This window comes from Bos mutus, chromosome 19, assembly GCF_027580195.1.
Source record: "Bos mutus isolate GX-2022 chromosome 19, NWIPB_WYAK_1.1, whole genome shotgun sequence".
NCBI lineage: Eukaryota > Metazoa > Chordata > Mammalia > Artiodactyla > Bovidae > Bos > Bos mutus.
In genome coordinates this window covers 23667019-23684607 of record NC_091635.1, presented here as the reverse complement: position 1 = coordinate 23684607, position 17589 = coordinate 23667019, and the positions used below count along the sequence as shown (strand labels likewise).

The 17589-nt window shown below is 51.0% G+C and overlaps 1 protein-coding gene across 2 annotated transcripts in view; it reads right to left on the bottom strand.

Annotated features, from left to right (window-relative positions):
- Positions 1 to 912: 912 nt before the first annotated feature.
- Positions 913 to 17589, bottom strand: part of FAM117A (family with sequence similarity 117 member A) — a 42413-nt gene continuing 25736 nt past the window's right edge. For both annotated transcript variants that reach the window (XM_070389707.1, XM_070389708.1), the window contains exons 3-8: positions 10135 to 10230; positions 8095 to 8205; positions 7576 to 7710; positions 6277 to 6478; positions 4995 to 5145; positions 913 to 2155 (exon numbers count right to left, since the gene is read on the bottom strand). In XM_070389707.1, the coding sequence (XP_070245808.1) occupies positions 1855 to 2155; positions 4995 to 5145; positions 6277 to 6478; positions 7576 to 7710; positions 8095 to 8205; positions 10135 to 10230 (996 nt within the window). In that variant the 3' untranslated portion in view covers positions 913 to 1854. The remainder of the gene's footprint in view (positions 2156 to 4994; positions 5146 to 6276; positions 6479 to 7575; positions 7711 to 8094; positions 8206 to 10134; positions 10231 to 17589) is intronic.

Sequence of the window (17589 nt, the reverse complement as noted above, 5' to 3'; positions counted from 1 at the left end):
GTTTCCTCAGTTGAAATTAATGGAAATATAATGACTGGGAGAGTACTCTGGTTAGAATAATGAGCACTGGAATCAAATGATCTGGTTCCCAATCCTAGCTCCCCCATTTGTCCTTCCCTCATTAGTACAGTGGGATTTATCACATCAGATGGTTTATGATATTTCAGTGACCTTTACGTAAAGCATTTTACAGTGTATCTGTTGCCTACCTAGCTAATTCATGGTAGTTGGGAGAGCCTGGTTTGTTTTGAGGCTTTTTGAGATAGATGCAATTATAGTTATTATGACTACCCTTAAGGTAGTCAACTTTTTACCCAAACAATGGGGATAATGTCTTTTGTGAAAATGCTTTGTAAATTGCAAATCACTAACAGAATGGTGGGTTGGTTATTCTCATTTCCCCCAAAGGCTCTTACAGGTGGGGCACTATAAAGCTGATAGGCTGCAAAAGGACCAGAACAATTTCTTCTACCATCTGTGTTGTGGGTGCTCACTCATGTGAAAAGAACACTCAGAAGGAGCTAAAGCTTCCCTAAAACTGTGCCCAGAGATTCAATCTGAATGCCATTCCCTTGTCTTGTAAATTGCCAAACCGTTTCCCCTTGGTCACCCTCATTTCCCAGGTAAAATGCACTCTCTGTTAGGGTGTTTTTCCAGACTCACCCAAGAAAGGATGACTTCCCCCACTAACTCCTTCACTCCTCATCCACTGCATTCAGGACATCCCTTCTCTGGCTGCACTGTTTATAAGTCCATGTAGAGAAGGCAAGTCTGCTGTCCTGAGGACACAGACTTTGGACCCATCCACCCAACATTATGTGTTAAGTAAAGGCTCCTCTTGAAGACAAGGATGAAGTGATTAATGATACCCTCAATCTCCATCCTGCTCCCTCACCCCCAAAATATTTAACAGAAACTCAAGCTGCTGGGAATACTTATTTATTTGGTCTATTAACACCAAGATCTGCAAAAAAAAAAAAAAAACTTCTAAACACAGGATAATAAAACTTGAACATTAACATTCTTCTTCAATTTTGTGTAAGCTCTGCAGTACGGAAAATATACAAACTTCAAACAGCTGCAAAAATAGTGTCTTTGGGAGAAAATAGAGTTTCTACATCGATACAAGAAAAATAGGCATTTTCCTAATCCAACCCAGTCCTGGGGCAGGTGGAGGGTAGAGAGTCGCCACTTGCCACCCAGAGGAATGCCAGCTCTCCCTCTCCCCTATGACCCACCTGGGGCTGGGCAGGCTGGGCTGCTACTTAAGACAATCTTAGGGTGAAAGTGAGATGAAAATGCCACTTGGGAAAACGCCTGGTTCCCCCTCTGCCAGCAGCTGGATTGGTCAAGTGTCATGGCCCTTTCAGGCTGCTTTGGTCAGCTCCTCCAGTGAGAGGGTGGCATGCGGATGGGACTGAGAGGATGGGGGTATGTGTTTGGATCTCCTTGTCTATGTCTGAAGGAGAGGGAGGGAAATCTGTGGTGTCCCCTCTCCTTCAACCATGGCCAGCTCACTCCATGATAAAGACAAGGGTCCCGTACACAGCCCTTTGGACTCATACCCAGGTGTGGGAGACCCAAGACCTTCTGGGTGAGTTTTCCACCAAGGGAGAGAGGTGGCAAGAACACAGGTGTGACTTGTGAGCTGCCCAGCTATTAGTGGACAAAGCAGGGCCCCTCACATTTGAAGGGGCCAGTGTTCATCAGAAAGAGGACCCAGGGCTTTGACACAATAAACGAAAGTGCTCGAAGGCCGAGAGGGAAGGGCTCTTCATCCCCCGCCTCAGGGGCGTTAGGGAGGGTCCTGCCACCAAGGCACTGTCTCCATGGGAAAGTGGAGGTAAAGCTCCCTCAGACCACCAGAGAGCTCTGGAAAAGCACAGGCTCTTCTGATGGTGGGGTGCGCTGCCACGGCTCAAAGGGCAGCGAGGAGGCCTTGGAGGCCTCTGGATCCTTCCGAGGTGGTGGCCTGGAGCTGGCAGGGGGCAGCGGGGATCCCGGGCTTGAGGGGCAGTTACGGAAGATGAAGCCCATGCTGGGGAAGAGGGGCTTCATCAAGCTGACGGGGCAGAAGGCCGAGCCGGTTGGGTTGAAATGGACTTTGTTCTTGTCAGGACAGGAAGTCAGGAAGGCCAGGTCAGGACCTGGGGACCTGGAGGATGGAGACAGAAACACAAACACAAATAGCCAGTGAGAAGGGATGAGAGGCGTCACAGTGCCGGGGAGCTGGGTCTCTGTTCCAACAGGTTGGGAGCTTGACCAAAAAACGACAGGCTACTGAGCAACAACGAGTGTGTATGCCCCTCAGCTCTCCACGTTTTAGAAACAGGCCTAAACAACCGGAAATCTACTTTAGCTAAAAACAGAAGGGATTAAAGCTAGACAGGAAGAACTTCCTGACTGTGATTCTAGAAGAAGAGACTGAGAGGCCTATTAATTTGAGAGATTTTTATCAGCGAACAGTGTTTTGGGGGCAGACCTCTTGCCTGAAAGCAGAGATCCTAGGCAAAGTGACTTTCTTAGACTCTTTATAGCCTAGAGCCAAGATGCTCAACCTCCCCATCATTGGCATTTGGAGCTGGGTAACTCCTGCCTGTGGGGAACTATCCTGTGCATCGTGGGATGTTTAACAGCATCCCTGGTCTCCACCCACTGTATGCCAGGAGCACGACTACCCCATGTTGTGACAACCGAAAATGCCTCTTGACATTGCCAAATGTCCCCTCAGAGGAAAACTACCCCTCATTGAAATCTCCTGGCCTCAAGAATCTAATTCTTGAGCAGATTGAAAAGATTTAAAAGGTATGATTTTCAAAAACCCTTGCTGAAAGGAAAGGACAGCAGCTAGACCTTATCAGGAGATCTAGGTTCTAACTTACCTTGTGCTCTTGGCCTAACCTGCCTCACCTAACGTGGAAAGAATTCCCTACTCCGCCGATCACGTAGGGGAAATGGAAGGATTAAAACAGGTCAGGTCAGAGAGTTCTAGAGTAAGGAATCCGTATGATTTAAAAAAAAGGCTCTTTCCCCCGAAAGAATGTCTGGCCACGCTTCAAGGGTGAAGAAGCCCCAAGAAGCTGCTGGTTGTGAGGATTCCAGGCAAGAACACAAACAGGTGAGCAGACAGTCGAGCTCTGTGCCAGTGCTTCCCATCGCCTAACTTTTTCTTGAAGTATAACATATACAGACAGAAAAATGCACTCAGTGCACAGCTTGATAAACTCATCACCATTTTAATTGTAGTACCATTTAATTTTAATTCTAACCATTCCAAACCCAGGAAGAAGAGCAAGGCATGTGGAGGAGGGCAGATGTTGGCCCAGCGTGGGAGGTGGGAGGAAAGGTGGAAGGCAGTGAGGGCCCACGTGCAGAGGGTGTTTGGAAGCCTGGGGTCCCACAGAACTCCGCAGTGGCAAGGTGTCCCCTGACTGAGAAGGACTTACAAGAATCCCACTTTAGGAAGAGGTAGCGGATGGGCAGGAGAGGGCATGCCCTCGACGTAAGCAGGCACACGGGAGGAGGGTGACCGAGGGAAGACCAAGTAACGCTCAAGGAGCATGACAACCAGCATGACCCTGAACAGCTTCATTCCCTCCCCGGGAAATCCAGGCCATCCTACCAGCTAGGCAGCCAGGAAGAGGAAAATATGAAAGAAGAACGACTAAACAGAAGAACCTCCCAGTAGGAAAGTTCATACAATGAAGAGACACCAATGAGTTGAGAATTTCTGTCGCAGGATATCTTAGAAAGTAACTGATGGCTCACTACCTCGCTTAAAAGAGTTAAGACAGGGGCAGGAAGCTGGATGAGATGGCTTTAACCCTTTTCTGGCCTTAAGAGCCTACAAAAGAATAAAGTCAAGCAGAAGCCTAATTGTCACATGCAATTCCAGGCTATAATTACTCAACTATACTGTGCACTGGGGAAGGAGACAGGGTCCAGAGTCTGCTTCAGCTACAAGATCTGGCCTTTTCCCTCTCACCCACCCCAGAGGACTGAGGATTCTAGGAGAAATGGCAACAGTGATGATGCGAGCAAACCCCCAGTGCCCATGGTTTCCCCCATAACTCCCTCTGGGTTATGTATGTACCTCCTCCTACTACCAAGGGTCATCCTGTCCCTTATCTGGGATACAGATAGAGCCATCAAGCCCCCAAGCCCTGTCCTAGCTAAATCTCCACTCATACACCATAACTGAACTTCCTGACTGCTGTCAAAACCATAGCTTCCACTGTGAAATGGCCCCAAGGAACTTTATCCCCAAGTGATAGCGGGAATGTGATGAGCTCTCTTCCCAGCTCCTGCTAAGTGGGGCCGTGAGCATGTGGAAAGCTTTGGCTCTGGATTCTCTCTGCTAATGGGAGAGAACTGTAGTAAAGAAATCAATTTAAGAATGACTTCTGAACTGTCCAGGCTGGTTTGGGAATATTCCACAGTCCTTACTTGCAAAGACTGGAAATTTCTGTCAGGAAGTTCATGACACTTGGACCACTGCAGCTGCAGGGTGAAGATCTGACTCAGAAGCCGTATGAAAGCTGTTTAGGCTCCCCTGGACACGCCGGTGGGCGTGAGGCACGTCTAAGCTCTGCCTGAAGAGAATTACTAATAAGTTCTCACTCTCTCTCATGATGGTCTAACAAATTCTCACACCTTCCTTGGAGATGGAAAAAAAATAGAAGAAACAAAGGGTTTAAGTTTCAGATCTCTTTCCTTTCCAGCTCCTGCTGCGCTTGTGGCTGGCATGTGGGCAGAGAGCAGGTTTCTATGGAGATCATGATAAGCAAAGATTTAGGTGCTCAGAGGAGGTAATGTCAACAAGTTTCATCATGGAAAAACTGCAGTACTGATTGTCTATGGCTGACAGTGTCTCCTGACAAGAGGGAGTCCGAGCCTGAAGAGGGGCCTATCTGGTGGGACACCACAGGGCTCAGCCAACATCTCTGTCCCTCCCTCGCATGCCCAGACCCCCACCAACCGGCTGAGGTACTCACGTGGCCTCTTCAAACACCCGTACTCTCTCACAGCCTTCTGGGGGCTCCCGTTTGAAGACATAGCTGTGATTGGGCCGAGGGGAGGCGGCAAAAGCAAGGACTGGAGATGGGCTGCCATCTTCAAGGAAGGTGGGGTGGCCTGGAGAGGAAGCTGCACACAGAGTAAGGCTGAGCTGAGCGGCACCAAAGGAAGCCTCAGCTTTCCTGGGCGGGACTGGGAGACATGGCACCGTGGGTGGCAGTGGTTATGTCCATCCAGGGTGTTTGTCTACACTCTACCTTGAAACATCTTTGAGGCAGCTTACAAAATTATAGCTTCTGTTATACACGGTAAAAAAATACAGTTGAATTGAGGAAAAGTCTGGTCTAATACCAATTCCATATGCCCCGGAGGTAGACTGCGATTGGAACTCCAAGTCTCAGATTGAAAAGAATCCTAACGTCTGTCTCTCTGCCTTCTTCCAAGACTGCACCGCCCTGCCTGCCAACATACCACAGCTTCTTCCTTTCCACGCTCTTGAAAATCTATCCCTTCTTCCAGGAAGAGCTCTTCTACTGACTCAGACAAGCAATCTTTACTCACCCCACTTGTGGGATAAGATTCCTCTCATTTTCCACACAGCAAATGTACTTTGCTGAGGTTTCAAATATTGACTTTATCTGTGTTTATCTCACGTTTATTATTCTGTGCTCTGTTCACCTCTGTATTGTCAGATCATGCCTTTGACCGGCCTACCTGATGGGGTTGCTATGAGATCAAGTCAGGTGATGCAGGCAACAGTGCCTGCATGTTAGAATGTTAGGATCATCCATACAGGAAAGAGGGACCTGGTGATCCAGTCATGGAGGAAGCACAAAGTGGAGACCTGGATGAGAAAGCTTGGGTTTTGATCTGGCTCAGACTGTGTGACTCTGGGCAAGAGTCATTCTTTTATTTATAGCACTCACACCTGCCCTGAGATACGTGCCTGGTTATGGGTACAATGAACACTTGATGGGCTCACGGGTTCTCCATTACAGCCGGACCTCAGCCAAAAAATGGAGGTGGGAGGGATTGCTTCTCTGGATTACAAGTGAGGATTAAATAAAACTGTAAGTGCAGAAGCTTCATATAAATTATAAATCAGAATCTATATCAAGGATCATTATAACATACAGAATGAAGATATTCTAGTTGGTTAGTAAGTAAAAGTGCCCGGCCAGAAGGTGAAGAGTTGGGAAAGGGCGCAGAGGTGACCCCATACTCGACACGGGCCATGCGGCCTCGGCCTCCCCAGCTTACCTTTGTCGCTGGGGACGGACGCCAGCTCCTCGGCTGCACCCCGGTGCTCCTCACGGCTGGTCTGGCCAGAAGGCTGGGGGGATGCCAGGGGCATGGAGGGAGAGCTGGCAAGGTTTCCAGGCTCCAGGAGGAGGAGGGGGTGATCACAGCTGCCGCTCTGGGAGGGAGCTGGGGCGCGGTGCCCGTCAGGGATTTCAAGGATCTGCCGAGGAAGAATGGGGATGGGGACTCTCAGGCCTGTCCCCTCAGGCCATCAGGGCTGCAGGGACCCTTAGGATCCTCCCCTTGCCATTGTCCTTGTCCTCTCTTCACAACATGGTGACACCATTTCTTCACTTCCCTGACTTTCCCAACCAGCCCCATCAGAGTGCTTTGTTCTTTTCCCTCATGGACACCACGTTATAACCACAAATTTTATGGTTTCATCCATGTGTCGCTTCCCAAGGCTGTACGCCTCACGAGGGCAGGGGCCTCCCGTGTGTCAGGCTCTGGGAACACAAAGGTGAATACACATGGGGGCACGAAAAGGAGCAAGCCAGCAGGACACGGTCAGGCCACGGCAATAAAAATGGGCAGCGCAGTATCATGCATTAAACACACACTCCCATTTTTAACATTCAAGGGCACTTGTATCAACAGCTCACCAATCTGTATGCGTATGTAAAATCCTACATATATGCACATTAAAAATCAACCAGCAAGTAAATCATAAACTGAGGAGTGTGCCCATTAGAATTATATTAATACTGCCCAACTAGCATTCCCCAATTCTCCTGTGTCAGTATAAAAATGTGCCTGAGACTGCAGAAAAGGGAGCAAATAATCCGTCTGGGAGTGGAGGGGGGGAGAAGGCTGCACAAAGGCAGCTGGGCATGAAGGATGAACCCGTGTGACCAGGTAGCGATGGAGGAAAGGGAAGCGGTAACTCAGGCACTGAGGCTGCTTGAATGGAGGCACAGCTGGGTGGTGGTGATGGTGACAGTGACGAGTGTGCCAGGAGCACTGAGCTGGTGCTTTGGCTGAAGAGTGACGCCTAGTCAGCTCCTCCCAGCTAGGGGCCCTCCTCTCTGCCAACCCCTACTCCTTGTCTTTCTACTCACTGCCCCAAAGCCTTCCCAGCTGCACCCACCCAGCTCTGCTGTTCTTGTGGTCAAGTCCATTTGGGTCTAATAAACTCCACACTGCTTTGTTGACAGGTGCACAGCCTGTGCACCCTCAGACAGTACAGGTCCCACCTCCCTGTGTCCAGACTCAGCAAGATGCGACTGTCTGTGCACCCAGGGTGTGGCCCCCACTCACCCGCAGCAGCTCCTCTTCACCCTGGTCCTTCACAAACACCTCCTCCAGCTCTTGGTTGAGCCCTTCCAGGCTCCGGTGCAGGCAGGGGCTGAGTCTCAAGACAGGGGACCCTGTGGGGAAGCTGGGAGGGGATGCCTGAGGAGGAGGCAGATAAGGCCATCACTGAATCCTACCAGACACCATCCAGGTATTAGTTCTGATCAGCGGGTAACAGTCTTGTCTACACAGCAGAACCAAGTGCGTAAAGGAGAGTTTGGGGACAGTTACCAATTCAGTGGGGCTTTCTCTGTAAGGCAGAGGCCCAGGGTGTGCTTTTAGAGTCTGCACCGCGGCCTCAAGTGTTCAGGGGGTGGGGATGACAGAGACATGCAGCATGTGCCTTTTCCAATGCTGCCTCAGAACTTCCCCGGCACCCACACGGCCATGGGCCCTGCGGTGAGCAAGGGCTCAGAGGACCTGCCCACGCCAGGGGGCCCACCACGGAGGATAAGCAGGGAGAGGGCTGGGGGACAGACATACCCTTCGTGCTCCCCGCACAGCACGGTCCCCTTGGAGTGGGGAGCCCCGCTCCTTCTCCTTCCCACTGCGGCTCAGCTTTGTCCTCTGCAGCTGTTGCTTCAACTTGGTAATCTAGCGGCCAGTAGAGGGGAGAGGACAGACAGGTGAAGCAAAGCAAAGGTGCACTGGTCCTCCCTGCCAGCTGTGTGTGCAAAGGCGCTTCAGGAGTGTCTGACTGTGCGCAAGCCCATGCACTGCAGCCCACCAGGCTCCTCTGTCCATGGGATTCTCCAGGCAAGAACACTGGAGTGGGTTGCCATGCCCTCCTCCAGGGGATCTTCCCAACCCAGGGATCAAACCCCGCATTGCTTACATTTCCTGCACTGGCAGGCAGGTGCTTTACCACTAGTGACACCTGGGAAGGCCCTCTCTCAGGCATGGCTCCTGCCAAAAAGCTCAGGATACATAAAATACATAAAAAGAAGATGGAAGTTAATCTTCCATCTCAAAATACTTCAGTGGTGTTCACATCTGTGATGATATGCTCAGGCAAGCTAGACGCCATATTGACCAGATTATTGGATGTTTTGAATTACCATGTATTCTACAGGTGGCTCAGGTTTGAAAAAATTAAAAATATACAACCCTGAAACCATTTTTGTCTTTCACAGATTCCAAAGGCACGGAAAACTACTCTATTAATAAAAATGGGAAATGACATTTTTACATTCACTCCTCAAAGTACATTCACAGCTATCTCAAAGGCCCTGGGACCCGGAAGGATAGAAGGATTTCCCCCTATTTTATTATGACTGTTATTTGGGGGGCAGGGGCTGTGGTGGGTCTTCACTGCTGCTCGAGGGCTTTCTCTCGTTGTGGCCCCTGAGCCGGGGCGACTCTCTGTTGCGGCGTGTGGGCTTCTTGTTGCAGTGGTTCCTCTTGCTGTGGAGATGGGCTCTAGACACATGGGCTTCAGTAGCTGCAGCTCTCAGGCTCCAGAGCGCTGGCTCAGTATGGCACACGAGCCGAGTTGCTCTGTGGGCATGGGGATCTTCCTGGATCAGGGATGGAACCAGTGTCCCTTGCATTGCAAGGAGGATTCTTAACCACGGGACCACCAGGGAAGCTCCCCCCACCCCCATTTTAAAGTAGACTGTGCTCAGCAAGGAGCAGCCTCTCTAGAAGGAATATCAGCTTTTGTCCCAACTTCATATCCGGTAACAATTATGGAGCATCATCAACAACTTTGACTGTCATCCCAGTCACTTTGTAATTCTGGACCTACTGATCCTTAATGTAAATATTCTGATAATTAAAAATCGCAAATACTTTGTATTTCCTACTAGCCTTAAATACTTCATATTCTCCTACTGGGAGAACATGAAGGACAGGGAAACCTGGCGTGCTGCAGTCCGTGGGGTGGCAAAGAGTCAGACATGACTGAGCGACTGAATAACAACAATTCTCCTTCTGTTCTTGCAGCCAAGAGGGCAGAAGCTACTGCCCTGTAAATGGTGACCCCTGGCAAGCTGGTCCTCCTGGGTTGGGAGCCTTGGAATCCAGTCTATGTCTTTTTCTCTCCTCACTCTCAAACCCCAAGGGCCCTCATGAGAGGGAGGGAGGGCCAGGAAGGAGTGTTTGGGAACATATCACTATTTTCACTATTTTTCTCTGCTTTTAAAAATAAGGCTGGATGAGTGGTTAAGTAGTGAGGTTGGAGGCTTCCAATTCCCAGAAAACTCATTCTCTGTCTCTCTCTGGTCTCTGAACTGCTTATCTGTATGCAACCTCAAAGTGAAGTGAGAACAATGGCCACCCCCACCCTGAGCTTGGCTGTTGGAGGGCAGCAGTAGGTCCGGGCCAAGCCCCTGCCTACAGGAGGGCCTGGGCTCATAAATCCAGGCCACCAGGAGGCTGGGAGGCAGCTACGAAGACACCAACTCATCAAGAAAAGGCTAGATCAAGGCGGGTGAGACTGAAAACGTGGGTCCACTTTGGAGCAGATGGTGCTGGGGGAGACAAGAGGCAGCTACCCTGGCCGTGGCATCACGGGGCGATTACCTCTTTCCGGTGGTCTGTGCTGCCCCAGGATGCTGAGCGCTTGTGTGTGCAGGAGATGGCCCGCTCGCCTTCAAGCTCTTGCCAGGATAGGGGGGTCTGTAGGGAGAGAAACCCAGTGAGACAGCTCAGCTCCTCAAATGAGCCCTGTGGAAGCAGACACACCATTTTCAGCACAGAGGTGGTGGCTCTGGGTGGTCTTCTCTCACCTGCACATCGACCCCCAGGATGCTGCCAGCCCCTCTTATTCTTTCAGGCTTCTCCACTTGCACTGCCTCTTCCTACGTCCTCCAGGAAACTGTCCCTGATGAGCCAATGAGGACAACCTGCTCTTCACTCTCTTAAGACTTTTGCACGTGGATTATAGCCCCAGAAAGTCCAGGTGCTTCTCCCCAACAGTGAGGACCAGTTTTGTCCCTCTCTATCCCAACCAGGTCCAAATGAGCTTGAGTTCAGGAACCACTGGGATCCCCGATTCCCTCCCCATCTAAGAGCCCAGTATGGCCCCAGGTTTCTGTGAGTCTAATGAAAATACGTTACCAGACGAGACCCCATTAAGGAGTCATTAATTGGTAAGAGAGGAAAAAGCTCAACAGAGATGCCCTGCTCTCCATCCTGGACTGAAGCAGGAGACTTCTTGCAGAGCAGTGCCTCAAGCTTGTTCTGTGATGTTTCCCTGTCCACAGAGTGTTGGGGGCCCCAGTGTTCCCCTGAATATATGGCAGGAGGGATTTTCACAAAGCGGGGGCACCAGAATTCTGAAGTCAGCTCAGATGCCTGACGTCTCTTGGCTTTATCGCAGCTCCTTCTCCTAGCTCCTGCTCTGCCACTGTGAGAACCAGGCTCTCAATCCGCCATTCTTCCTCCCCCGCTGCGCAGAAGACAGAGGACCCAGGATGGAGGCAGGGGCAGTTGTAGACCCACTTCCTGAGCCCCTGCTGCAGGGGGGAAGCTGTTGACTCTAAGCATGAGGGAGAGGAGGACATGGTCCATCTCCCCCGCCAGCATCCCTACTTCCATTCCAAGGGAGGGCCCCAGGGGGAGGCTCCAGTGGAACCAGTTCCTCTCTAACTTCTTTGCACAAGCTGCCAAAACCATGAGGGCCTGGGAACCGTCTCCTCCAACAGATCCGCTGACCTCTCCCGAGAGGTTGTTGCAAACAGAAAAGGGGGAGGATAAGAGGGAACAAGCCCAACAACTCACCACCCAACAGCTGTTAAGAAGAGCTCGGTGGGGGCAGTCTGAGCGGGGCTGTGGGAGCAGGCTGCCCTGCACGACAGCTGCAGGAGAGGGGCCACAGGGGGCCGAGCCTCCCTGCCTCTTCCTTCTCCCAGCTGCCCACCCATCAGGAACTCTGCCGGGCCGTGCAAGACAGCCAGGGTGAGAGGACTGTCCCGACTCCTTTCCCTGAGACCAGCACCACAAGGGGGACCCTCCAGAGATGCATCCCCACCATCCCTTCTTCTGCAGAAGGGTGACCTCAGGCTGTACCCCAAAGCCTGAAGGTGGAGCTGGCTCTGACAGGGGAAACCAAGCAGCCGGTCTACTTCCAAATGCCCATCAGAGTTCTGGCGGACATAGCCTCAGAAAATCCCCACCACTGCATATACTGAAAAGAGAGGAGAAGCCCCCTTTCCCATAGCCCCCTGAGCTGGGCAGATGCACAAACGTTCCTCCTTACCAGGGCTCCAAGCCAAACCGATACATAACTAGGTCTGCTCATTAGAGCTGAACTCTACTCAAGCTTGCTGTCCCTGGAAAGGTGGCAGAGGCTGCGGAGGAGGGGCGACAAAGGCTCAGGTGTTGCCCGTTTCTCCTCTTCTGGGAAGACACTGCACCCACAGGTGGGTGGTGAGAAGGCGGTGAATCAGCCACCTTCAGGCTTGCCCCCGGGTCTACTAACATCTCTTGAGAACTTTTCAACTGCCTCTTTCTTCTGAAGTATGTGAGGGGGTGGAAGGAGAAGTGTAGGCCAGCGCTAGAGGCTAGAATGGATGTGAAAACTCACGGCAGCTGGGAGACTCTCCTCTCTCAGTCCTCTCTGTCCACCGCACCTCAGTCTGCTCAGCAGCATCTCCTGGCAACTACTGCCTACTCTGTAAACTGTGCAACTAAAGGCCATCGCTTTGCCTTAACACCCACCCCTTGCCACAGACATCACCATCTTACCCTCCACCCCAGGCTCTCTGTCATGCAGACAAATGTAGCTCCATCTCCTTTGTCTTTCCTTATCCCTTGACCTCTAAGCCTGGCGTCCCCAACTAAGACAGCACACTCTACCAGCTCTTTCCAGCCTTCCCATCAGGGGCCCTTCTTAACTGTCCACCTCATGTGGCCTGCTGCCCCCTCTGCATCTTCTCTGATCATGTGGGTTCAGGGCACATATCACATGTGCACTCAACAAAGAGTTACTGAATGCAAACTGTGTGTCAGGTGCTGGGGATATAACAACACACAACATGACAAAAATTCTCATCTCCTTTGAGTGTACATTCTAGTTGGAGGCACAGTTTAAACAGTGATAGGTAAAAGAGAAAAATACAGCAAAGACAGGAGATAGGAGGGACTTCCCCGGGGCTCTAGTGGTTAAAAATCCACCTGCCAATGCAGGGAACATGGGTTCAATTCCCTGGTTTGGGAAGATCCCACATGCCTCAGAGCAACTAAACCTGTGCACCGCAACTACTGAGCCTGTGTGTCTAGAGCCCCCGTGCTCCACGAGAGAAGTCAAAGCCACTGCAATGAGAAGCCCACGCAACATCACAACTAGAGGGGCGTCCCCGCTCGTCACAATTAGAGAAAGCCCGTGCGCGGCAACAAAGACCCAGTGCAGCCAAAGGTAAATAATTTTTTTTTTTAAGGAAAGAGGATAGGAATCTTAGGTTGGGGAACATAACTTTAAATGTCAGGGAAGTCCTCGTTGAAAAGGGAGAATCTGATGAAAACATGAAGGAGGTGAGGAGTGAGCCGCGTAATATCACAGGTGACAGTGACCTACATGGAGGGAACAGCAAGTGCAAAGGTCCTGAAGCAGGAGCCAGTCTGGCAGGTTTGTGAGCGATAAGGAGATCGGTGTGGCTGGGGTAGAGTGAGCAAGGGGCAGAGTAGTAGGCGACATCAGTAGGTGTGACAGATTGAAAATGGCCCCCCAAAGAAATCAGGTCCTAATCCCTGGGGCCTGTTACTGTTACCTTATATGGGAAAGTGTTTGCAAATGCAATTAAGTTAAGGCTCTTGAGATGGGAAGTTTATCCTGGTGGGCCCTAATGCCATTAAAAGTGTCCTTATAAGAGGGAAACATAGACACTCACAGAAGAAGATGTGACCATGGAGGCAGAGAGTGGAGTGATGTGGCCACAAGCCAAAGAATGCTGGCAGCCACCAGAAGCTGGAAGATGCAAGGAACGGGTCTCCCAGAGAGCCTCCAGAGAGAGTATAGCCCAGCCAACACCTTGATCTTGGCCCAGTGGAATGGAATTCAGACTTTTGACTTTCAGAACTATGACAATAAACTTCCACCATTTTAAGCCACTAAGTTTGAGGTAATTTGTTACATCGCCTCAGGAACCTAATACAGTAGGTTATCCTGTGTTTGAAGCTGCTTACACACTGACCCTGAGTATTCTTCATTCAGGCAGGCATGTGCACAGGTGTGGGCTTTGGCCACTCCAACTGAACTGGGAGCATCAAGAGAGGGACCATGCCTTTGCCTTATTTCCAGTGCTCCTGGGTAGACAGGCTCCTCCTCTTGGGTCTCACCCCAGGTATCTAGTCCAAGGTTTCCTTGGAGCACAGAAAAGTCAAAGCTAAGGAAGGGTACTCTTCAAAGAGTGACCCTTTATGGCACAACAGGGGTCAAGCCAGGCTGTGTGACAGCACCGTAAGTAGCTGTTCCAGATGGTCTTCTGGAAGCAGGATAAAGCTTGAGCTCAGCAGGCCAGTCGTGTTTGTCAAAGGGACTCACACACTGGAACAGATTTATTTTAACACCCTGGCCTTGGGGAGCAGCTGAGAGAGAAGCAGGGCTACTTACTGGTCATGAGTGGCATCAGCCAACTATGCAGATGATGCTTGGATTATGCAAAACTGATGTGAGTTAGACCAAGGAAGCTTTGCCTGGGACTCTGAAGTCTAGGAGCAACATGTAGGAAAACTGGGTTAGGGTGAGGACAGCTTTCCAAACAACAGCCTGATCTAACAAGAGGGTAGGGGTGAGATGGAGCCAAAACCCCCCAAACTGGAACCTCTTTCTCTGCCCCACAGCCAACTAAGCTTCTGTCCAGATTCTGAGGCAGGAAGAGTCCTGGTCCTTGCTTTCTCCAGTGACCTTGGCTGGGCTCTGGGGACATAACCCTATGTGTACCTACTATGCGGATGTGCAGAGCAGCATGATGCCTGGCCTAGTATAGATGCTCAGTAACTACACGGGGAGCTGAAATTCAGCAGGGAAGCCACCATTTGGGACTCTGGCCAGAAAAAGAGGCAGGGAGGGCTCTGAGGGTGGTCGGCCAGCCAGCACCAAGAACTCGAGCTGCAGAGTTAGAGTTCTCTGGTCCCTCAGTGTCTGCAACCCTCAAATTTTCCATCATGGACCCATTTTCAAATATTCTGAGCTGCCATCAAACTGTATACTGAACAACTGGTTCTGCTCACCAGTTTGGGAAACAGGCATTGTGCCCAGACCCTCACAACCGCAAAAAAAGGCCCATGATGAGCAGACTGAGTTGTGTGTCATCACCAAATGCTGAGGCACTGTGTTGGGGAAAAGAGAAGGACAGCACAGAGGTTGGGAAAGTCATAGAAAGGGAAAACAAAGAGAAAAAACAGGCTTTCTAAACAAAGCCTGCCACCTCTGCCCTGCTAGTCAAGGACTTAAGCTAATTTTTTCCCCAAAAGGTAACTCAGACCTAAAGGAAGAAAAAAGGTCTATCATCAGGGCATTTCCCCACATCACCTGGAGCCTGAAGAGGAAAAGGGGCTAGGGATGAGCAGGATGGGGCCAGGCGAACAGGCACCCAGGGTTGCATCTGTCTGCAGGATGAGAACACCAGTGGCTCCAACAGTCATCCCACTGTGGTAAGACCACTTCCTCCCTTCAGAAGACTCCCAGAAAGAAGGGAGGGGGCGATCGCCACCACTAGAATGTGCTGCCATTACCCGCCCAGGCCCAGCGCTAGGAGGGACTGGCCCACGGCACTTGGTGGCCAGCTCTGAGTGACCAGCTAACCTGGGGGAGGGCAGACTGACCTGGACAATCCTGGCAGAGTTTTCCGAGACATTAAGACACCTCCAGATGATGGTGACACCACAGAGGAGCCTTCCTAGTCCTCACTGATTGTGCCTTCCGTGTCCAGCACCCACTGCACCCAAGCTCTTCCTTACACCCACCATGTTGACCTCTGGGAGATCTGGTCATCTTGCTCCTGGAGCGCACCCTGGCTCAGAACATGAGCAGCTCCAAAGCCCTCCTTCCCGGATGACCACATTCACACCCCCTTAGAAGAACCAACTTCCCAAATAAGGTCCACCCACCTCTCTTCCTCACTTGTCCCAAATATCTGGGTAAGCTAGCTCTCGACATCAGACCACAAGTTGCCTGGGAACCACCCATGCTTCCTTTGTGCTTTCCTAAGGGCTTAAAACATCGCTAAACCCAAGGAGAGAATATTGGGACTGTTTGTAACCTGCTGTCTTCGAGAACTGAGAACTTTAACTCCATCTTCTGCCTTGGGAGAAGCCTTGAGGACAGTGTGTTCTCATGTGAAACTTGCAGGGTTCCTTCCTGCTCAGGGGGTTTGGAGAGGGGAGCTTAGCTGCTTGGCCTACCCCATGACTATGGCTGCTGTCTTCATCGCGGGTCCTGCCCCAGGAGTGCCAGGGTGATGAGGTCTTCAAACACACACTCTGGTGGCTGGCTGGAGGTGTGTATGAGGAGGGGTGGAGGCAGGGGTGGGCGGCACAGCTAAGAGAGCAGAAGCGAGGGAGGTACTACACTGGTGTGGCTAGAAGACAGAGCACAGGAGGTAGGGGAGGGGGAGGCTGTCGCCCCTCGAGCTCAAAGGAATTAGGGGAAGGTGCTGGCGTCATCTATTTTTAGCAACTGCTGCAGTCCATGGGGTTGCAAAGAGTCAGACTGAACTGAACTGAAAGCTTTCAAGAACTTTGGTAGATCTGGCCTCGCTACCTTCCCTCCACTCTTCACTACACCTCTTGTATCTCCCCCATAAAACCTCTCCCCCATCTCCAGTCCTTTCTAGGTGATGTAGCTGTGCTCCGTAGGGGAGGAGTACCAGTTACTTTGGGAGATGTCAGGAGAGGCTTTGGTTCCTGGTGTAACCCCGGTGTTGAAGAAGGTAGCTTGTGCCAGGCCAGGGTGCTTAAGCAGGAATTTGAATGGAGCCCAAAACCTAGAAGCAGAAAGTTCCCAGAAGGCCTGGAATGAAAGACGGGCCGAGCACATACTTGGGTTTGGATGCCTGTGTTGATCAGAATTCTCCCACCTCCTCATGCAGCCACAATATTGACAGGTTGCTAAGAGTTCCTCGAGGGCTGGAGCCCATCCCAGGGAAAGAGGAAAGCTGCAGAGCTCAGCCTTGCCAGACCCATGGAGGCGCATCGCTGACCTCTGTCTTGCTGTGGCAAGAAGCCCAGACTTGTTATATAAAAGATCTGGCCTGCAGCTGGAGCCTGAGCAAAAACACAGAGCCTAGAGTCCATGCCTCTAAATCTGGCCAGGGAACATCTGAGGCCAACCCTGCTCTGAGTTGACAAAGAGAACGCCATCTGAGGAGTGGGATGGAGGCTTCCTAGAAGGCGGAGAGCAGGAAATGACAGAGATAGGGATTCAGGGATAGGTGGGGTGCGTGGAAGCCCACTGTCTGATGAAGCGGGTGTAATCATGAGCACATCTGAAGCAACCTCAAGTCCTGCTCCTCCAGGAAGCCCTCCATGACTAGACACATTACTGGAACTAACCATTCTCTCAAAAGAGAAAGGGATGTGTGCTCCAGGCCTGTGATGGGGAATCATAACCTATACTACTTGCCCTTTTCAGGGGATACAGGGAACTAGTGTCCAGGGCTCCCAGGAAGTAGGCCTATTTGGTCTGCTACCCAGAGCATACTTTACAGTCTGTTCCTAGATCTAAAAAGGGCCATCGATTTTAACTGCAAACTTTTGTTGCTCCAAGGTGGCGTATTCCTGTGAGAATGTCCCTCCTGTAAACTGTGCCAGACACTTGGCCACATCTCATCCCTTGGCTCCCGGTTTACTGGCCTTCATGGAACTGGCATCCAGACTCACCAAGGCCAAACCTTGTTCTCATTTCCTTGTTCTTCACTCTGACATGCCAAGAACAGCACTGGGCATTCAAACATTCACTAATAACATTTGAAAATGGATCTCATTTAAAAAATAAATAAAAGGGACTGATGAGATGTGCTCAACAGAGGAGGACAG